The sequence below is a fragment of the Neovison vison genome, chromosome 3 (genome assembly GCF_020171115.1).
Source record: "Neovison vison isolate M4711 chromosome 3, ASM_NN_V1, whole genome shotgun sequence".
NCBI classification, from domain to species: domain Eukaryota; kingdom Metazoa; phylum Chordata; class Mammalia; order Carnivora; family Mustelidae; genus Neogale; species Neogale vison.
Genome location: NC_058093.1, coordinates 170,684,628 through 170,707,516, shown reverse-complemented (window position 1 = coordinate 170,707,516; position 22,889 = coordinate 170,684,628). Strand labels below are relative to the sequence as shown.

General features: G+C 42.4%; 1 protein-coding gene across 2 annotated transcripts in view; it reads left to right on the top strand.

The window, feature by feature from the left end:
• LAMA3 (laminin subunit alpha 3) overlaps window positions 1-22,889 on the top strand; it is a 263,197-nt gene that overhangs the window by 106,670 nt on the left and 133,638 nt on the right. Inside the window, exons 13-19 of one of the 2 annotated variants that reach the window (XM_044243267.1) lie at window positions 8,830-8,967; window positions 11,068-11,114; window positions 12,072-12,171; window positions 13,075-13,127; window positions 13,359-13,464; window positions 14,180-14,279; window positions 21,180-21,336. In XM_044243267.1, the coding sequence (XP_044099202.1) occupies window positions 8,830-8,967; window positions 11,068-11,114; window positions 12,072-12,171; window positions 13,075-13,127; window positions 13,359-13,464; window positions 14,180-14,279; window positions 21,180-21,336 (701 nt within the window). Of the gene's footprint in view, window positions 1-8,829; window positions 8,968-11,067; window positions 11,115-12,071; window positions 12,172-13,074; window positions 13,128-13,358; window positions 13,465-14,179; window positions 14,280-21,179; window positions 21,337-22,889 lie in introns of those variants that run through there. The other variant, XM_044243268.1, reaches the window with a different exon arrangement.

Here is a 22,889-nt window from a genome sequence, read left to right as displayed (position 1 = left end):
AGTATCTTACCCTGTCTGCTTCTTGGTTGCCTCGTAATCCTACAGGTTACAGACGCACTGACTGCGATGCTCTTATAGCCCGGGAAGCACTCACTTGTATGGAAAAGAAAATGCTTCCTTTTCCTCTTGGTCCCCCTGCACACCCCGCTCACAGACCTCTATCCTCTGCCTCACTGTCTCAGCCTTTGCCCCTGGGAGTCACAGAAGCTCCTCCTCAACCAGAGAACTTCAGGATTAGCAGTTGGAATGCCCAGTGTGCTTCCAGTGGAAACATCCTTTTTCAGGTGATGCTCATGGTCACATCATGTGAATCATACTGGAGGTAAATTCTGTTCAACGGCCTCCAGGGTCTTGCATGGCAACCTCGTCTTTGCTCCTGACATAGTTTCTGTGGAAATATATCCCAGATCATGAAGTTGCACACACAAGTTGAGGATGATTACATTTCGATTTTAAGCTGGAGACCCCGTGTGAGGAGTCAGTGGGAGGCAGAGAGAGTGGAGACCCTCCATTGCAGACGTCCGCGAGGGCCCAAGCCTAGAGGAGCTGATGGTGGGAGAAGGCAAGGTGGTTGAAGATAAGGTCTTTTCACCAAAAGCAGGGGAATGCTTGGGAAGCCAGGCTGTGTAGCTCACTCCCCTCCTGTAACAGGCAAGAATTTTCTCGTGGCTCTTTGTTTTGTTGACGCTCCCCCAATTATAGCGTAGATGTAAGCTGTTTGGGGGCAAGGTGTGGACAGGATGTCGTGTTAATTTCCCCATAATCTGATGACATCCAGGTTGGTTCTGCTTCAGCTGCCATGCTTGTGATTGAAAGTATCCCAAAGGTTTTCTTTTCCCCGCTGCTTACCATCCCCAACGCCAGACTCATTCTGCTAGAATGAATCACAAATATTCCAACCTAGTCATTCCCTTGGGCAAGGCTGTCAGATTGTGCCTTTGTGTCTGTGGATATAAAGGTGAAAAATAATGCAATATCTTAAGAATGCCCTTTTCCCCACACTGCTTCACTACTAGAACGAATTCATTTTAAGGCAGGTGGAAAATACAAAGAAGTATTCATGACAGAGCAGAGGGAGGTAGGACTTTGAGAATGGCTGAGTAGGGAGCTCAGTGGGACTCTCTCTCCAACAAAACAAAACTTTGGCTGGTAAAGAATTTTTAATAATCATTTAAAATCTCTGGAAATTGTCCTAAGAGCAAATGAAGAAACATTTATTTAAGAAAATCTAAATACCAGTAAGATCAAGTCTGATTAAGATCCAGCTCTGTTATCCCCGCCACCCCAACTGTGTGTTTTAGAAGCTCTACCCTGGGCATGGACAGCCAAGAAGACGGGGGTTCACTTTCTTCTAAATTCATGTTCTGGGGCTCCAGTGTCACCTGGGGATAAGTAGGCATTTCTCATTACCCCCTGGCTTGTGTTGGACAAGCTGTATTCCAGGCAGGCTCAGCAGAGAGGACCCTATCTTCTTTCTCTGCCCAGCCCTACCATTATGGTGGAGATTACACCAAGTCCTGCGGGCTGAAGATACCAGAACCAGATCACTCACACCTCAGCTGGCTCACAGAGCAGGGGTCCCAAGCTAGGCGAGGCAAACTGAGACAACCACTCCTGTGCCCAGTGCCTGCTCATAGAGCAGAGGTGTCACAGGAAAAGTGGGTCCTCATTTTCAAGTGTGGTGGTCTGGGGGCTCTGAACAGCCAGGAGGACAGGGAGGTCATAAAGATAAAGAGGGAATTATTTTAAAGGAGCGGGGCAGAGGGTGTTGTAGAAAGCAATATAGATCTTGGTGCGGAGCAGTAACAAGGAAGCTGGTAACTCACAGCGGCAGAGCAAGGGGAAGTTTAGTAGAGAGAATCAGAGGAAATTCATCCAAGAAGAGCCCTTCTGATGACACAGTTAAGTCTGCAGGTTGAGAAGGTTGTGTGCGGGCGCTGGATCGCACCTCTTCAGGAGGAGTCCCGTCAGATGGGGGGAAGACTCAGAAGCATCCCCAAGCCGCACACAAATCCCTTATCAGAGGGTCATAGCCACACCGGCAGAAGGGGTTTAAAAGTTGACCAAATAAGCTGCTCGGACACAGGGTAACTCCTAAGGTGAGGAGAGGGTTACTCCATGAGAGCATAGTCATGGCGGGTTATCTAGAACTGTGTGGTGCCCAAGGCTCCTCCCTCTCAGGGGCCTCAGAGAGGACGAATCCAAACTAGTGGTCCCTTGCTGAATTTTCCAAACTGCTGTAGCCACCTCCAAGCTATGTGCATATGCAATGGGACAGGGTAAAAATGACCGGCCAAGCAGGTTCAAGCACAGTGTTCAGCCAAAAGGTTGTACGTATGGACCCAGGGGTGCCGCCGGCAAAGCAGGTTAAAAAATTGTCCAGAAGATAAACACAAGGGTCAATGTCTGAGTGGGAACGTCAGAGGCTGGACATTGGAGGGGGAAGCAGACCTTGCAGATCTATTTCAGCCACGTCATTAAACAACAAACCAACCAAGCCAAGAACAATCCTAGTGTTGCTACAATATGTTACCTAGAATGTCCCATTTAAAAAAAAAAATGAGATGCAAAGAATTAGGGAAGTATGACCCATATGGAGGTAAATAGCAGCCCATAGAAACAGCTTTTAAATGGGCTCAGGTGGTAGATTGGCATGTGTGTGTGTACATGCGTGTGTGTTGTGTGTTTATTGGGTCACCGCATACTATTTATTTCTTACAGTGGATGTAGCTATAAAAATCTGAAAGCTACCTATGTTAAATAATCCTGGAGGATTTTGTCTATGATTCTGAGTAGCTGGTCTCTTTTCCTTCATTCTACTCTTTGGTATTGTGGTTTCAGATGCTCAAATACTTATTGTCTGAAAATCATGGAGTGTTTGGGTGAATTTAGGATTCCTCTTTCACTGGAAACTGTTGCCCAGCAGATCGAAGCGATCTCCTGATAACCCCGTTGCACCTGGGCCAGTTTACATTGCATAATTCCCTCCTAAACCTGTTCAGGGGGCAGCCAGCCACTCTCTTACGCTTTACACATTATCTACCGGACAGGAGTAAGAACCAAAGGGCATGAGGAGCTCATCTGAGATGCACACCCGTTTCATCTTTCATCCATAGTCTTGCCTTTACTCTTCTGCCTTAAACCCAACAAGAAGGACGAGAGATTTGACCTTAAACTGGGTTTTGACTTAATGATTGCTCTCTTACCTAAGAGAGTTCGGAAAAGCCCTAGAACTTACTAGCATGTTCATGTAGGTACAGGGTGACATTCACCAGCCCTGAGTGAAGTTGAAAAGAACCACGAGTTTAGTTAAAACAGGAGCTGTGTTTTTTCAATACACGAATTATATGACACTCCGTCTCACCTTTATGTGGTTTAATTTGTACAGTTTCCTTAAAGGGGTACCATGATTCTGATTGGCTTATAGGAGCTTATAGGAACTCTGCCCATTGAAACCTGGATTTCTATAATAAACCTCAAACTCTGGTCATTTTTTCCACTTAAAAATGACTGTTTTATAAGTATATGCCCTCATTCTTTGAACTGTAGAGCAGTATTACTCCATCTAGTTGGAATTTGGTTATCTGGCTCATGTATCTGGAGCAAAAATGAGAGAACCAGGCAGTAAGACCCCTCAACCCCTATTGCCTCTGTAAAGTGAAAAAGGACAGTTTCAAAGTTCTGCACTAAAATCCATGCATTTCACTACAGGAAGATCCCGTAGGCCCTCTCTTACCTATGTCTTTTTTTTTCTTTTTAATAATTGTGCCAAGTTTGGTTGTTTTCTAAGCCACACGCATAGTGAATTAGAAACAAGGAAGAGTGGGGAGGACTGCTAAGACAACACACTGACTATAAGGGAGGAAACAGAAAAGCAGGCATGAAACTGAGGAAGTGTAACTGCTTGGGACCATTTGGTGAGAAGCAGATAGTCCTCCTCAACTCAGGAGGTACTGAGGATGTCACTGTTAGAATTAGGAAATGAATACCATAATAATGGCTCTTGGTCATGATGTAGCGGTGAAATTATATCCGAAAACACATTTCAGGAGGATGGAAGATACCTAATACATTTTGGTAAGAGCACTATTTTGTAAGAGTACTTTTTAAATGAGAATATCTTGGTGATTGAAGAGTCCATTTTGACTCTATAGTTTCATGTGCCAGAAAACGTAACCTGAACTGACTTAAGGCACAAAGAATTTATTGGCTGTAATTGAATAGTTCAGGCAGTGTTGGTTTCAGGAACAGGTTGATCCAGGGGCTCAAAAGATGTTGGCAGGGTCTGTTTTTCTCCATCTTGCAAGCCTGTTCTTTTGTAGATTGGCTTCATTTTGAGGTCTCAGGTGGTGGTAAGATGGTAGCTGACACTTCTCAGACATCCGTTGCTATAGACTGAATTGAGTGCCCTTTAAATTCATATGTTGAAGCCCTAACCTCCAAGGTGACTGTATTTGGAATAAGGAAGTAATCAAGGTAAGTAATTGATCTGATAGGATTAGTGTCATTCTAAAAAGAGACACCAGTGAGCTTTTAAATATACTCTCTCTGCCATGTGAGGGCACAGCAGGAAGACAGCTATCCGAAAGCCAAGAAGACAGTACCCAGAGACCTCAAGTCTGCTGGCACCTTGATCTTGGACTAACCAACCTCTAGAACAGCAAGAAGTCTGTTGTTCAAGCCGCTCCGTGGTATTTTGTTACAGCAGCCTGAGCAAACGGACGTCCATCCTTCAGGTTCAAGTCTAGGGAAAAGAGCATGCACTCCTCCAGGCCTGGTTCTGATTGAATCATGTGCCCATTTCTGAACCACAGCCGGTGGCCGTGGAATGCCGTGCTCTGACTGGCCAAGCCCGAGTCTCCCCACATCCAGGGAACCACAGTGAAGTCCACAGGCTGAACAGCGTGGGTGGAGTAAGGGGAAGAGCTGCCCCCCCACCCCTGGCCCCGCCCCCGCAGACTCAGGATGCTGTAACCAAACAGGCTGGCGGAACTGTGTGTTGCTGAAATCCACAGCTCTCCGAGAAAACCCCAAAGTGACCAGTCCTATAAGAGATTCGAAAGACCTATGAGGTTTAATTGCAGCATCTTTTTTTCCTAAGATGTCCCCTGACATGAAAACTCTTTAATCAGCCACTGTGCATAATGCAATGTTCCTTGTTTAAATTATAGAGTCTGGGTTTTTCAAAAAAATAAGAAGATATCTTCTCATTTATATTTTTGGTACAGTTGGTGTAGAGCTCTGCTTCCAAAGCCAAATGAAGTCCTCTGAGCTCACCACAGAAACACGAAACTGAGAAGGTGTGCCAAGGGGCTGCAGAAAGGAGCCGGAGGCGGGGTGGGGGGGGAGAGCAGCAGGTGCTCCCTGGCCTCCCAGGTGAATGTGTGTAGCCAGCCTCTGCTGGGTTCTGTCTGGTTCAAAGTCGTATGCCTGGGACAGGCATATTGTGCCCTTGCGGGAGAAAGTATAGTTCAGGCTTTGGAATTCAAGCAGCGGGGTCGGGGGAGCAGATCACCTCAAGTCCTGTCTCGGTGGACCCTGCCAGACCACATCCAGCCCCAGAGGAGCCCACCACCACTGTTTTCCAAGTTTTGCAGGAGAAGCACCATCCGCCGTATTCCTGGCATGGTGTGGGCGTGCACCTTGAAGCTTGTGTTCCATTTGGATTGCTAGGTTCTGGAGGAATTCTGTCTGTGATAATCTCTCTTCTCTTGCTGTTTCCTTTATCCAACAGCTTTTGTGATCTTTTTAAGATTTTTCCCTTGGGGGTGGTTTTGAGGCTAGTGCCCAAGGCTCAGACTCACTGAAATCTGAGCTTTGTCTAGCAATGACGTCCAACCCAGTATTTTAACTTGTGATTTTTTTTTCCTTAAGATGAAACTGATGGCTTGACCACTGAATTTTAGAATAAAATCAGCATGACCCCAAATGCTACATCAGATGGTCCAGTAGAGTCTAGCCAAAAAAACGTTCTTATGGCTTTGCCCTATATTGTGTCAAAGATTTAAAAAGTCTTCTTGAGGAGAAACTTTAAAACCCTTCTAAGTTGTTCTTGCCAACGGCGTCCGGCATTCATGTTTCGCATTAACTTAATTTGCTCCAGACTTCCCTAAGTACAATGCCGTATTCTTCTCATTTTAGTTTCCACTCACGCAAATGCTCTGCAGTTTTCTTTTTCATACGTGAAAGTCAAATCGTAGATAGGAGACCCCGGTGGAGAACTGTCTATATGTATTTAGAACTTGTGTTTACTTTGATATTTGGTGTACGTCTTTATCCTCAATGACACCATATAACTGTAATTCAGTTAACTTGGTCATTTGGGGGATTACTCCCCCCTTTTCCTCCTCCCACCCCCCCCTTTTTCTCTCCCCTCCATTCCTCATTCCTGCTTTCCTCTCCTTCATGTTCTCCTCCTCCTTCTCCCCTCCTTCCCTGGTGCAGCACCGGGTCAGCCCTTAGAACAGCGGCTAGGAGGGAGTGGGCTGTGGAGACAAGTGGTTCTCCCATGAGTAGGAACCGAAGGGGGGCCAAGTACAGCTGTTCCCCAGCCTCAACGACACTCACCTGACCCGGGGCCAGGAACTGTCCCCGTTGGAGTTTGCTATAGTTCTTGGGTTGTGGTGACAGGTCTTTCCTTACAAAACCAGAAAAAGGTCACCAGACCAAGATTAACCTCCTTCCAACTGTCAGCACAGTCCCATGAATCAGACAAAATGGCCAAGAGAAGAGGCCACATGGCCCCCACTAATGACAATGGCACTGCAGGGAAGGTTTCTGGCTCAGGACGGTCCTGGAAGACCCTCACCCCCGCTTTTCCAAGAGGGGAGACAAAACCCTAGGGCTGGGCATAGGGGGGAGTCTGAAGGCATGTTCGGTGCAAATGGGTCTTGAACTGGCCCTTCACGTTGAGTTCAGTTTTTGTCTAGGAGAACATTGAGGGGGTTGGTTGGAAGAACCCCGAGGATCTTCTGTAGATTGAGTCTGCTGTAGGCCAGGTTAACCTGAGAGGTGGGGGAGGAGCAAGTGCCGTGCTACCGACTGTTGGCTTTGTGGCTCTGGCTGGAGAAGGTGCCGGCCTGCGTTTCCAACAGAAGGCAAAGCTCCAAAGTCATGGGCAGTATCAGCGTCCTGGAAGCAATAAGTAACATTTACCTTGCGAGGTGCATGGTGTCGGTAGGGCCTCACCCCACCCGATGGGCTTATTAACTGTTGGAGAAGAGGACGGCGTTACTCATACAATACCTGTCTCTTGGCAGTGCTGCAGGGCTCAGTGAGGGAGTGCATGCCAAGAACCTGCACAGGGTGGGCGGAAGGAAGATTCTAGTCACTCTTTATTCTTTCAGTGAGCAAGAGTCTATTTGGCGTATACTGGGACCGGGGCTGCCTGTGATGCTGGAAGACACGGGGGAGTGTAACAGACACACTCTTTGTCCCTTTGGAGCTCTTCTGTCCTTAGTGTTTATGCTCTTTGGGGTTTATAAAAATGTCTGTGTTAAAGCTGAAACGAGGAGGAACGAGAGGTAAAAATACTCCAGAAACTTCAAAGGACTGGGACCAGCACATAGAGTCGCATGGAAGTGTTTGCAAGACATTACAGTATTTCCAAGAGGGAGGAGGGGTTGCCAGTGTTGAGGGTTTGGGTTAGGAATCTGGCAGCTGTCACTGCTAGTTGGGTTGAAGTGATTCGTGTGATGCCAGATGGAGTAATCCGTGCTTTAAAACAACGTACGTGCCTTTAAGGCTGGGTCTTTGTTTTCCTCTCTGAAGGGTAACTGTTTCCTGAGGTTCCCTGGACATCCTCTATGCTCCTAGGAGTCAGGGGCCATGTCCCTCACATTACGCTGGTTGGAATTGCATCCGCTGGGCGGCCCTAGCTGCCTGCTAGTGGTTTTTTTTGTTTGTTTGGTTGGGGTTTTTTTTGTTTTTTTTGTTTTTTTTTTGCATTTGCTATCCTTTAAGACAGAAATAGCAGAAAGAGCTTATGTTAATCAGGATTCTCCAGAGAAACAGAACCAGTAGGATGTAGGTGTGTGTGTATATATGGAGAGAGATTTATTTTAAGGAATTGGCTTGCATGATTGTGGGGGCTGGTGAGTCTAAAATCCGCAGGGTAGGCTGGTGGGCTGGATACCCAGGGAAGAATTGTTGTGGCACCTTAGATCCCATGGGCAGGGTTTCTTCTTCCTCCCGACCCTCTGTCTTTCTCTTAAGGCTTTCAACTGATTGGATGAGGTCTTCTCCTCACTGTGGAAGGTCGCCGGCTCTACTCAAGGTCAACTGATTGAAATATTAATTACATCTTTAAAAAAACCAACCTTCCCAGCAATACCTAGATTGCTGCTGGCCAAACATCTGAGCTTCATAGTGTAGCTGAGTTGGCATTATAAAAAGTAACCCTCCCAGAGCCCAAGAACGTTTCCTCAGTAATGTGCCCCTTGGTAGGGCCATGATCTCCTCAGACAGGCCCAGGGGGAACAAGGGGCTGTGGAAGAACGCTGAGCCAGAAGGCAGTAGGAGATCAGAGTCCTTGGCCTGCTGTCTGCCAAGAGCGGGCTGAGTAGCACTGGGCACGTGTCTTCATTTCTCTTACCGTTTCTTGGCAGTGGTGGGTGTGAGGGTGGGGGAGGTGCTTTGAACTGTGTTGGTAGCTCCCTGGCCCCATTCCTGGATTTTGAGCTCTCCAAGGTCAGCAAATGCGTGTTTTTCCTAATTACCTCTACCCCCACATAGCGGGAATTTGCATTTGGGTCTCCCTGGCCCACCTCCAGGCTCTATCCAGGCCCCACACCATGCTGCCCTGGGTCTGACTGATGTCTTTTTCTCCAGCCTGCCAGTGTTCGGTCCTTGGCTCCTACCAGACGCCCTGCAACCCGGTGACGGGACAGTGTGAATGCCTTCCGGGGGTTACAGGACAGCGATGTGACAGGTGTCTCTCAGGAGCCTATGATTTCCCTCACTGCCAAGGTAGGGAAGACGTCGGAATGCCCGAGGGCGTCCCCTTTCCGAAATGTGTGCACCCAGACTCCCAGACAAGCCCAGATGACCCACCACTCGTCGCCTGGACACACTTGACCCTCATTGGCCTGGTTCCTCCCCAGTTCAAGTCCATTGCAGATGCATGTATCAGACAATGCGCCCTCAAAGGAAATCAGAAATGATTCATTCTTTAAAAAACATTTTAAATTATTTAAATTAAATATATTAAATAAATAATTATTTAAATTAAATAATTTTAAAATTTTAAATTATTTAAATTAAGTCTGTTATAAATTTATATTTCTTGATTTGCATGTCAATTCCTATGTATAACAGTGTGGTCCAGGGGAACCCTTGGAGCTACACCAAGTGTTCCTTGACCCCCTTCCTTCTTCCCAAGGCGTCCTGGCTTCTCTCTGGTTCCAGGCTCACAGCACGGATGCTGACTGCTCTGTAATCCCCTGAGGGGTGACTCGAGCAGGTCTCCTTGCTAGCGGGCAGAGCGGGACCTATGCTGTGTTTCTGCCCCTCTCTCCTCGCTGCCCTTGGCCTCCTGGGGGCATTGTTCTCCCACAGCACAGGTGCCAGGGGAGGGGGGTGACCTCGAGTCAATCTGGGAGAAACACTGTCACTGTCTTGGGCCATCCTCACTACTTATCCCCTCATCCCCCCCACCCCCAGATGGTGGGAGACTCTGAGACTTTGCCATGCTCTGTGGCAGGGGGCCCAGAAATAAGCTGCCCATCTCCCCACGCTCCTGGGGCCTTGTAGCCTCCAGTGGCAAGGGTTTCTGGCAGCGGCTCTAGGGGCCCCTTTCCCTGTTGAGAAGAGGTATTTGAGGAAGGCTGCAGTGGACTTTCTGCTTGGAGGTTTTGATTTTCTCTGACTCCTTCCTGCTCTCGGGAGCGCTCTGAGCTCTGCATTCCCAGCTGTCTGAAGACAGGGCCACAGCACCTACCTGATTGCCCAGAATCCGACTCACCAGAATCCTCAAGACACCGGGTTTTCTTGCTGGTAGAAATTGTAGCCTGTGTTCAGAGGGGCAGTTGGCTTTCGAGAAGGCTCAAAGGTCCCCAGGGTGCAGGGCTTGTCCAGGGTGTGTCCGCTCACCTCCAGGGGGTCAGGAAGGAAGGAAGCATGGTGGCTTCTGGGCAGAGGGCTGGGACAGCCACCATAATTCCTCCAGAGCCAGATGGCCACAGTGGTCAGCCTGGGCAGGAGCCAGAGGCCGGGCATGGCCAGGTTGAAAAACAGTAAAGAGGCGGAAGGATGTGTTCACTCTTACAGAAGAAAGAATGTGAGGGAACATCCAAGCAGAGAAGGAGAGACACATGCAATCATCAAGGGACAAGCTGAAAACAGAGGCGACAAAGGCAAAAGGTCTACACAATAACTTACAAGAAAACAAGATCCTATTATGAGGTTATTTATATTATTGGAAAAACCAGGCTCGGGCAGGCTTACCCAAACCCTCTTCCTTTCTAACCGTCATACTGCTCTTAGAATGGGGATGCTGAGACATTGCAGGATCCCACTGTATTGAAGAGAGATTCTCTTGGGCTTGTAATACCATATTGACGAAGGTAGGAGAACAAACTCATTCATTGTAGAAATAATTGTAGGACAGGTGGGGAACAAGAGGATTGTGATAATTAAGGAATTAAGTCTTGGTTGACTAAAAAAAATTGTGCTTTCAGAATCCTGTAGCTTCTAGTCACTGGGCGATTAAAAAGTTTCTTGGTATAATATCGCCCTCTTCTGGACAGTCCTAAAGATGTTCAAAATTCTGGCGTGTTCTTTCCCCCATCTCCATCCTCAGTCCGAAATGAACTTCATAGCAGTAGGCAGGGGATGGAGTTAAGTGGCCAAAGGGGCTGATTTGGGGATGAAAGACCCTAAAGGTTATTCAGGGTGTGCCTTTTCCTGAATTATACGCAAAATCCTTGCCACCCATCTATCAAGAAATACAAATGTAGGTGCATAGTTTTTCAAAACAAATAAAACTTTTTAAAATGTGAAAATTCAAAACAAACCAAGAGACAGACATAAAAACAGCAGGCATTTAAAATATTTCTAAATCATGTTCAGACTTCACAGGTCGTTGTGACCCAGACGGTACCCTGGACTCCAATTTGGTAAGTAGAGGATTATAAAAGGGATACAATTCTTTTTTTTTTTTTAATTTAAAATTTTTAAAAAATTTGACAGAGAGAGAGATCACAGGTAGGCAGAGAGGCAGGCAAAGAGAGAGTTTGGGGGGAAGCCGGCTTCCCACTGAGCAGAGAGCCTGATGTGGACCTTGATCCCAGGACTCTGAGACCATGACCTGAGCCAAAGGCAGAGGCTTAATTAACCCACTGAGTCACCTAGGTGCCCCAGGCATACAATTCTAACTGATGTATTTGGGTACATATTAGAGACTAACAACGCACTGGGGAGCATCCCAGAATTAAAAGTAAATTCAAATAAGACCCAAAGCCAAATTGTGAAAGAGGTCATTGTTCTTGTTCAGAGTGCATATGTGATATTGTGAATACCATGGTATTCTGATGAGGTTTCTAAGTCTATTAGAAATGATCTGTCTTCTTAGCTTCCAAGCCTGGAGGTGGTGCCCCTAACCAGGCATTCAAGGGACAGAGGGAGAGAGGTTCTGCATCCTAACAATGAGAGAGTGACCCTTGCATCTTACAAAAGTACTTTCAGATAAACATCACTGTCTACTGATCCTCAACATGTTAAATATTCAAATACCTTTCCATTTAAAGGAATCTGTCCCAGAATCAACAGATAAGACAGTATTAACAATGAAAGTGATTTTTAAATGTTTCTTTTTCTGCAACATCAGAAATGAAAAATGAAAATGTCTCATTTTGTTTTAACCACAAATATGGACTTTGTGTAAAAAAATAAGTGAAGAATAAAACAAAAGCCTTGCGCTGTCTGTTGAAATCAACACAGTACTTTTCCCCCCTCTGGTTATACTTAATTACTTACCCAAAATATAATTCTGTGACAAGCTTTGTTCAGAACGTATGTTTGAAAACATGTCTTAATTGTGAGATGTCAAGTGTTAGTTTGCTTTTCTTTCAAAGGGACATTGCCAGTGCAAGGCTCATGTGGAAAGTCCTTCTTGTAGCATCTGCAAACCATTATATTGGAATCTGGCCAAAGAAAACCCCAATGGATGTTCAGGTGAAGTTTTTACACATAATAATTTATGATATTGCAAATTCCTCTTAATTTTCCCTACTTCAGTGACTAACCCACGGAAGAGCTATTTATTTAATAAGTTCAATTTGTCTGAAATTTTGTGTAAATGTTTTGATGTTTTTTTGCCCTGCTTTTGGCAGAACTTCTGTTGTTTTGAAAATCTCAGCAAGGGATTTATATCCCATTTCCATATGTATTTTGGTGTTTGCAAAGGCAGCTACTTGATAAGTGGTTTATACTGCCTTTTTTATACTGCCCTTTCAGGTTTGGTTTTATTTTCATTTTATGCTTAGATTGAAGCCAGGACAGGAACTTCAAATCACCAAGCTAAAGGTGGCTAAGTGGAGTGGATATGTCTAAGTAGAATGTCTTTCTTTCCTTCTTTCTTTCTTTTCTTTCCTAAGATTTTATTTATTTCAGAGAATGCGAGCACACGAGCAGAGGGGAGGGGCAGAGGGAGAAGTAGAACCAGACTCCCTACTGAGCAGGGAGCCTGACGTGGGGCTCGATGTGGGGTTTGATCCCAGGACCCCGGGATCATGACCTGAGCTGAAAGCTGACGATTAATCGACTGAGTGTCCCAGGTGCCCCTCGAGTATGTTTTCATGTAAGCATATCAGTAATGACCTTGACATTAGAATCATTTAAAAATCCCAAGCTGTTGCAACCTTTGTCTTAGAGTGGTCATTAAGTAGCCATTACTCCTTATACGTGGGTGCTGTTGATCAGGTGGTTCTGCTGATCCCAGAAAATTGTCCCATTTTAGGCTTCAGTGGCAAACCGAAATTCTGGTGAGGTTTGCCTGACAGGGACCACACATGCCGCATGGCTGCTGTGTCACATTTCCAGCAGCCTTGGTCCAAGGATGCTCTCTTCTCTTCACAGAATGCCAGTGCCATGTGGCGGGAACGGTGAGCGGAATTGGAGAGTGTGGACAGGTAACACAGCCCATTGTCCCTAAACCAGTGCGACGTTGGAGCAGAAGATATTGGGGTGTCTGTGGGAGGGGGTTAGTGCCTCTGTGATTGTAGGGGGCGTGCTAACCTCCCTGGACATTTTCAGACCCTCGCTAACTGCTTCATCTTATAATACAGCGAGTCAATTTTAAATCTTGAAGACTAGCAAATTGTGCGATCTTACCAAACTTTGTCATCCGGCTTATTCCGCAGCGAGATGGTGACTGTCACTGCAAGTCCCACGTCAGTGGCGATTCCTGTGACACGTGTGAAGATGGATATTTTGCTTTGGAAAAGAGCAATTACTTTGGGTGTCAAGGTAAATAGTTCCAGTGGGTCCTGAGGAAGGTCAGTGTTGATGGGCGAAGACCGGCAGGAGAACCTCTCTTCTGAGTTCCCTTGTCTTCATGCAATCTTCCTGATGGGATGGGACTAAAAAATTCTGTTCCAGGGAGTTTGGCCAAATACTCAGTTGAAATGAATAATAAACTGTAGTTGGGGCTGCCTCTATTTCTCTTCTCCCAGCACATGGTTGGTTTAATTAGAGAAAACATCATTGGGATGGAGGGGGAGGCGTCTGTTTATTTCGTAAATAACATCAAGACCATCATTTGGAAGATGTATTTTGTATTATCAGATCAGCTCGCACCAGATCTTAGAGCTAACGCTGTGTTAAATACACCTGCAGGCGTGTGGCCCCACAAGGCTGCTGTTGCCTCCTCCCCACAGACTCTCAGTAGCAGATGTCGGTTACGAGAGCGCCACCTGCTAAATTGTGGTTCGCTCCTGGGCTCCTGGTCCCCTTGTGCTGGACAGCAGTGTTGGGGCTGACCTCCAAGAGCACCTCCAGCTCACACGTGGGCCTTGGGGGGCACCTCCCATGTCGCTCTGGGAGGTCCCTACGTATTTCTAACATCCGCAGGCTATGAGATGTGGCAGGAGTAAGAAGCAGCCCCGTCCTTCCTGGTTTCGGCATCTCCATTTCTCCATGGAGATGCTTTGATGGGTCACTGCCGTTGTTCTCTGACCTTCAGGGTGTCAGTGTGACGTGGGTGGAGCCATCAGCCCCCTGTGCAGCGGGCCCTCGGGAGGATGCCGGTGCCGAGAGCATGTCATGGGGACGGCGTGCCAGCGGTGAGTCTCCAGGGCGGGCCCCTCGCGTACTGCTGGGCTGGAAGACTCACGGAGTCCTGGCTGTGCCGACGGTTCTGGTGAGGAGACGAGAGGGCAGAGGAGGATGTACTGTCCTGGGAGATCTGGACACGGGTCAGTGGGCCCAGTTAAAGCAGGAGGTAAAGTTGCCCTAAAGACATCCGGCTCCCTGGAAAGTTCCCACAGGTACGAAAAGCCAGGTGGACAGGACTAGAGCTGGACGCTTGAGGGGGTTCCCGTGGCCGAACCTCTGTGTGAAATTCAGAGCTGGGAGGGGCCTGGCGAATGGGCAGGCTCCCGGGCCCCGTTGTTTCAGGCTCAGCTTCTCCCGTGTCCTGTCCTATTTAACAATTTCTAGATTTTAAAAAACATTTCAATTCCAGTATAATTAACATACAATGTTACATGAGTTTCACATGTAAAATACAGTGATTGAACAATCTTATACATTACTCTGCTCGTCACGATGAGTTCACTCTTCATCTCTTTCACCTGTTTTACCCATCCCCCACCCATCTCCCCTCTGGTCACCACCCGTTTCTTGTCTGTAGTTAACAGTCTGTTGTTTAGGGGGTTTTTTGTTTGTTTGTTTGTTTTTTAGTTTGTCTCTTTTCCTTTGTTTCTTGGTCTTGTTTTTTAAATTCCACATATATATAAAATCATACAGTATTTATCTTTTTCTGACTGACGTATTTCACTTAGTGTTGTATCTTATCCTCCAGATCTGTCCATGTTGTAGCAAATGGCAAGATTTCATTCTTTTTTTTTAATGGCTGAATAATATTGACCATATGCATATACATATACACATACCACATTTTAATGTGTTCATCTATCAATGGGCACTTGGGCTGCTTCCGTCACTTCTTTATTGTAAATAATGCTGCTATAAACTTAGGGGTGCATGTGTCTTTTCAGGTTAATATTTTCTTTTTTTTTTCTTTCATTTATTTATTTTCAGCATAACAGTATCATTATTTTTTTACCATACCCAGTGCTCCATGCAATCTGTGCCCTCGATAATACCCACCACCTGGTACCCCAACCTCCCACCCCCCGCCACTTCAAACCCCTCAGATTGTTTTTCAGAGTCCATAGTCTCTCATGATTCACCTCCCCTTCCAATTTACCCCAACTCCCTTCTCCTCTCTAACTCCCCTTGTCCTCCATGATATTTGTTATGCTCCACAAATAAGTGAAATCATATGATAATTGACTCTCTCTGCTTGACTTATTTCACTCAGCATAATCTCTTCCAGTCCCATCCATGTTGCTACAAAAGTTGGGTATTCATCCTTTCTGATGCAGGCATAATACTCCATAGTGTATATGGACCACATCTTCCTTATCCATTCATCCGTTGAAGGGCATCTTGGTTCTTTCCACAGTTTGGTTAATATTTTCTTATTTTGGGGATAAATAGCCAGAAGTGGAATTACTGCCTTATATGGTAATTCTATTTTGAATTTTTCAAGGAACCTCCATACTGTTTTCCATAGTGGCAGCTCCAGTTTTCCCACCAACGGTGCCAGAAGGTTCCTTTTTCTCCACATCCTGGCCAACACTTGTTGCTTCTTATGTTGCTGATTTTAGCCATTCTAACAGGTGTGCTTCTTGCTGTGGTTTTGATTTGCATTTTCCTGGTGATGAGTGATGTTGAGCATCTTTTCATGTGTCTGTTGGCTGTCTGCAGGTGTTCTTGGAGGAATATCTGTTCATCTCTTCTTCCTATTTTTTAAATTGGATTATGTGTTTTTTTGGTGTGGAGTTGTATACGTTATTTATAAATTTTGGATGCTAGCTGTTGATAAGATACCTCATTTTCCAATATCTTCTCCCATTCCACAGGTTGAATTTTAGTTTTGTTGATTGCTTCCCCTGCCTTGCAGAAGCTTTTTATTTTGATGTAGTCCCAGTAGTTTATTTTGGCTTTTGTTTCCCTTGCCTCAGGAGACATGTCTAGACAAATTGCTATGGCCAATGTCAGAGAAATTACTGCCTGTGCCCTCTTCAAGGATTTTGATGTTTTCAGGTCTCACATTTAGGCCCTTAATTCATTTTGAGTTTATTTTTGTATATGGTATAAGAAAGTGGTCCAGTTTCATTCTTTTGCATGTAGGTGTCCTGTTTCCCCAACACCGTTTGTTAGATAATTTTTCCCCATTGCATTCTTGCCTCCTTTGTTGAAGACTAATTGACCACATAATTGCGGGTTTATTTCTGGACTCTCTATTATGTTCTGTTGATCTATGTGTCTGTTTTTGTGCCAGTACCAGTGTTTTTGATGACTACAGCTCTGTAGTGTATGTTGAAATCTCGGATCATGATACCTCCAGTTTTGTTCTTTTTCAAGATTGCTTTGGCAATTTGGGGTCTTTTGTGGTTCCATACACATTTTAGGATTATTTGTTTTCGTTTTGTGAAAAATACTGTTGGTATTTTGATAGGGATTGCCTTAAATGTGTAGGTTGCTTTGGGTAATATGGACATTTTAATAGTATTTGTTTTTTCAATCCATGGGCATGGAATGTCTTCCATTTCTCTGTGTCCTCTTCAGTTTCTTTCATCAATGTTTTCTAGTTTTCAGAGTATAGGTCTTTATCTCTTTGGTTAAGGTTATTCTTACATACTTTATTGTTTTTGGTATAATTACAAATGGGACTGTTTTCTTAATTTCTGTTTCTGCTACTTCATTATTAGTGTATAGAAATGCAATGCAACTTTATCAAATTCATTTATTAGTTCTAGTAGTTTTGGGTGAAGTTTTTTGGGGTTTCTGTGTATAGTACCATGTCATCCGCAAATAGTGAAAGTTTTTACTTCTTCCTTACAAATGTGGATACCTTTTAGTCCATTTTGTTGTCTGATTGCTGCAGCTAGGACTTCCAGTACTATGTTGAATAAAACTAGTAAGAGTGGACATCCTTGTCTTGTTCCTGAGCTTAGGGAGAAAGTGTTTTTCTCCATTAAGTATGATGTTTGCTGTGGGTTTTTCATGTAAGGCCTTTATATGTTGAGGTATGTTCCCTATAAACCTGCTCTGTTAAAATTTTTTATCATGAGTGAATGTCCTACTTTGTCAGATGTTTTTTCTGCATCTGTTGAAATGATGATATGGTTTTTATCCTTTCTGTTATTGATGTGATATATCACATTGATTGATTTGCAAATATTGAACCACCTTCACATCCCAGGAATAAATCCCACTTGATTGTGCTGAATGGCTGTTTTAATGTGTTGCTGGATTCTGTTTGCTAATATTTTATTGAGGATTTTTGCATCAGTGTTCATCAGAGATCTTGGCTTGTGGTTGTGTGTGTGTGTGTGTGTGTCTGTCTGTCTTTCTGTCTGTCTAGTTTCTTTACCTGGTTTTGGTATCAGGGTAATGCTGAATTCATAGAATGAATTTGAAAGCTTTCCTTCCTCTTTCATTTTTTGGAATGGTTTGAGAATAGGCATTAACTCTTCTTTAAATGTTTGGTGGACTTCATCTGTGAATTCATCTGGTCCTGGATATTTCTTTGTTGGGAGTTTACTTTGATTACTGATTCAGTTTCGTTGCTGGTAATCAGTCTGTTCAAATTTTCTATTTCTTCCTGTTTCTGTTTTAAAAGGCTATATGTTTCTAGGAATGTATCCATTTCTTCTAGGTTGTCCAATTCTTTGGCATATGATTTTTCACAATATTCTCATATAATCCTTTGTATTTCAGTGGCATTTGTTGTTTTTCTCCTCTTTTTTCTCCTCTTTGATTTCTGATTTTGTTTATTTGACTCTGTCTCTCTCTCCAGTAATTCTTTTTAAGGTTGATCAGTTTCATTGCTCTTTTCAAAGAACAAGCTCCTGGTTTCGTTGTTCTGTCCTATTGGTATTTTTGTTTCTATTTCATTTATTTCTGTTCTGATCTTCAGTATTTCCTTCCTTTTGCTGGGTTTGGGTTTTGTTTGTTCTCCTTTTTCTAGCTTCTTTAGGTGTAACATTTGGTTGTTTATTGGAGATTTTTCTTGCATCTTGAGGTAGGCCTGTGTTGCTGTAAGCTTCCTTCCTAGAACAGCTTTTGCTGGATCCCAAAGATTTTGGAACTTTGTGTTTTTATTTTCTTTTGTCTCCATGAAATATTTTATTTGTTCTTTGATTTCTTAAGTGACCCATTCATTGTTTAGTAGCATGTTAATTAACCTCTATGTATTTGTGTTCTTTCCAGATTTTTTTCTTGTGGTTGCTCTCTAGTTTCATAGTGCTGTGGTCAGAAAAGGTGCATGGTATGACTTCAATCTTTTTGAATTTGTTGAGGCTTGTGTTGTGGCCTGATATGTGATCTGTTCTGGAGACTGTTCTATGTGCACTTGAAAAGATTGTGTATTCTGCTGTTTTAGGCTAGAATGTCCTGAATATGTCTGCTAGATCAATATAGATTTTTTTGGAAAGCCTGATCCCTCATAATTTTCTCTTGAAAGAAAAAACTAATTTTTAATATTCTGGCATTTAATTATACACTGGAAACTGTGAAATGCAACTTCTAAATTGCAAGTATCTTCACTACTTCTGCATTATCAATAGAATAATGAAGAAATAATGAAGAAATAGTTAAAGTAAATTTTCTGTATTTCGTTAGTACAGCATTTCTCTCCTTTCCCTTGATGTTTTCAGCATTTGAATTATAAAAGTCAGAGCAATCCAGCTGAGCTTTCTTCAGTCATTTCTAACTGGCAGTCACTGCTGGGTCGCATAATAAAGGGTCTGTGAAGGAGGAGGACACATCTGTGGGTATGTTTCCCTGCAGACTAAGGAGGCACATGATGGACCAGAGGAATTTTGTAAATAGGTTCAGAAACATTTTCCACCCATGTTTTATCTTTTTTCCACCTCCCTGTTGATCAAGTGAGCTTTCCCCCACTTAACCAGCTAAGTTTCCTTCCACCTATGTAGGCAATTGGCTATTTTTCAGGTAAAAATAATGCAACCGAATTAGAATTAAATTACAGAAATTTACTGATTTTTTTACATTACAGCCAATACATACATATGAAATTTAGGACATGTCCTTTGATCTAGTGGTAAGTTGTAACTAGGTTATAAGGATAGCAAACCAGCATCAAAGATGCCATACTGGCTTTTCTCCGGGTTGGTAAACCTTTTGTCTTTTTGTACTAAATTCCTGCCAAATATTTGTTTTTTATATTATCTGAACATTGTTCATTTTTCTTACAAGTTTAGAAGGTATTCACTTTCACTTTGTTTTCCAAATAATTTTTGTGGTAATAAATATATGGTCATTGTAAAGTTTTAGTAAGTACCTAAAAATAAAAGGAAAAAAAGACCTACCTATTCCACCACCCAGAAATAACTCCTTTTAATAATTTTTTGTATATTTTTTTCTAGGCTTTTTCTGTGAATACAAATTAGTATATTTGCTTCATAAAATTGGTATCCATTTCTTCACTTCACATGTTATTGCAGACATTTTCCATTATTATTAGTCTTCAGAAATATTAATGGTTACATAGTATTTCATAATTTTTAAATTATTTCATAATTGTATATTTATATTGTTTCTAAGTTTTTACTATTATAAATGTTCTTTTATGTTAATTTTTTGACACTATATATAAAATTGTTCTTTAGAATGCATTCCTGGAAGTAGAATTACTGGGTCAATGGGTAAGAACATTTTTAAGGACCTTTGTATATCACTTCCAGAGAAATTGTAAGCATTTATAATTCTGCTTGTAATGTAGGGCCATGACCTTTTATTTCCTTTGACTAAATGATCTTTATGGCTTTAAATCTACTAACTGCTGTTAGTTTGTTACTGGATTGTCAAAATATGTCATTTTGAAGAACTTCAAATTATTTGATTGTAAAATGTCACATAAACAGTGTAGTGTTTCTGATCATTCTCTGGGATTGCCATTATTGGACTCTTGAAAAGAATCCATATATAGACCTATGATTTAAGAAAATTCAAGGCATAAAAAAGTCATCATAATGATTACTGTATATATATAGTTTATATATATATAGTTTAATACATATATTTAATATATTAAATGTTATACATATATTTATATATAAATATATTTTTATAAGTCTACAAGTTAGATACATTTATATATATTTAATATATTAAGTATTATTTATATTATATACAAATATATAATATAATATTTAAAATATATTAAATATTATTTAATATATTTAAAACATTAAATTGATATTTTAATAAATTATATTATTAAATATACATCACATATACTTATATGTTATATATTTAATATATTCAAATATATCATATAATATATTTAAATATATTAAATATATAAATATAAATAAATAGATAAAATAAAAATTAAATATATATAATATATTTGAATATATTAAATATATATACATAAATGTAACTAACTTGTAAACTTAACATATAAAATATTTTATGTCACATTCACTATTGCATATATGGTACTTAGCAACAGTGCCTGGCACATATATATATATATATTAATATTTGTGTCATGAGTGAATATGAGTACATAAATGAATGAATGGATGGATGGATGGATTTATAGTAAATAACCTAATTTGATTTTGGTAAGTTGTTGGCAACCATTTAGAACATATTAAAGGTTGCCACCATTGTGGGTTGTGCTAAGTGAGTTTCTCATTTTATTGCTTAGACTGATAGGTGTTGGGTGTGTTTTATGAGTGTTTGCATGAATGAAAGCAATAATTTAAAGAAAAAGCAGGGGGATTTCTCTTTTATTTCTTTTTATTTATTGTATTCTGTCGATTTGGTAGGAGTTTTTAGCAGTAGCTATTGAGATGAAAGAATATTTGGATTATTGGTGAACTTAACTTGCTGTATCCATGTTTTATTTGCAAAAGCCCTGAGAACAACTACTATTTCCCGGATTTACATCATATGAAGTATGAGATTGAAGATGGTACCACACCTAATGGAAGAGAACTTAGGTTTGGATTTGATCCCCTGGAGTTCCCTGAGTTTAGCTGGAGAGGATATGCTCAGATGACCTCGGTGCAGGTATGTAGCCAGCAGAAATTGCTTTGTGGCAGGGTGAGGCATATACGTAGCCAAAACACTCTCAGTGAGTCCTCCCAAAAGGTGAGCTGTCCCCAAAACTGACTCCAGGATTCTCTTTCTCCAGACTATGGATAGGGCTTGGGGTAAGATTGGATTTTAACTGATATGTATATGTATCAGTCACAGTTTACTGTTAATTTAATTTGGTCACCAAATCAGACAAAGAAGGGGTTAAAGAAAACTAGTGTTTATCTCTAGAGATTTTTTTAATAAGCACTTGTTTTCCAAGTGGGATTCATCTATATTTTAGCATAAGAGACAAGGTTCTTTAAAAACATTTGTAGAGAATAAAAATGAATTGGATTAAATAATTCTAATAGTGTGTGTGTGGTTGATATTTGACCAGCCCTGGTTGTTGTTTTTTTGTTGTTGTTGTTTTGTTTTTTTAAATTTTTTATTTCTTTTCAGAGTAACAGTATTCATTGTTTTTGCACCACACCCAGTGCTCCATGCAATCCGTGCCCTCCCTAATACCCACCACCTGGTTCCCCCAACCTCCCACCCCCCCCCCCTTCAAAACCCTCAGATGCCGGTTGTTTTGTTTTGTTTTGCTTTGCTTTTTAAAACTCTGAATTACTCTATGAAAAGAAACTAAGATCAACGAGGAATTTAATGCTATTTAATTTTCCTTTCCTGTATTTCTCCTTTCCTTCATTCTTCTCTACAGTATCCATCGCTCTCGGTTTCCTGTTGGAATAGTTAGGGAATTTACAAATTTTCTCATTACAATTACAAATTTTCTTATTTAGAGCTTATGCAATATTTACAACCAAGAATTTCTGAAAAGTTTTGTTCTCAGGATTTCTCTTTGAGGTTGGTCTCTTGCAATTGTGTTTCTCAGTGGAGAAATTCAGAATATAAGGGGTAAATTGGTGACCATGGTGACCCAATATTTGTCCTTAGCAGATCCTATACTTGTTATGTTTACATAAGTCACCCCTTAGAGGAACAGGGACAGGGTCACAGTTCTCTTGGAGCCATCATTGGTTCTAAAGTTGCTTCTTGCCTGATCAGGGTCCCCCATCAGGATCCTTTCTCAAACAGTGCCTAGGATCCATTTTTTAAAAAATTTATTTATTTTAGAGAGAGACAGAGAGAGTGCACGTGAGTGGGAAGGGAGGGGGGGAGGGAGGAGAGAGAGAGAGAGAGAATTTCAAGCAGGCTCTGTGCTGTGCATGGAGCCCCAGCTCAGGGCTCAGTCTCACAGCCCTGAGCTCAAGACCCAAGCAGAAACCAAGAGTCGGATGCTTAACTGACTGAGCCACCCAGGCGCCCCAACAGTACGTAAGATCATAAGATCTCACTTCTTTCTCCTTTTCCCCAATATAAAATTCAGTTTCCTTAGTATTCCAATCTTCATGATTCAGAAAAAAGCAGTGGAGTCCATTAAATCAGAATAGGATGTGAGTGACTGAGATTCCTGTCAAGATGGATACCTTCTCCCAGTGATTACAGTTTGAAAGAATGACTAGTTAACACCAAGGAAGTGAAAT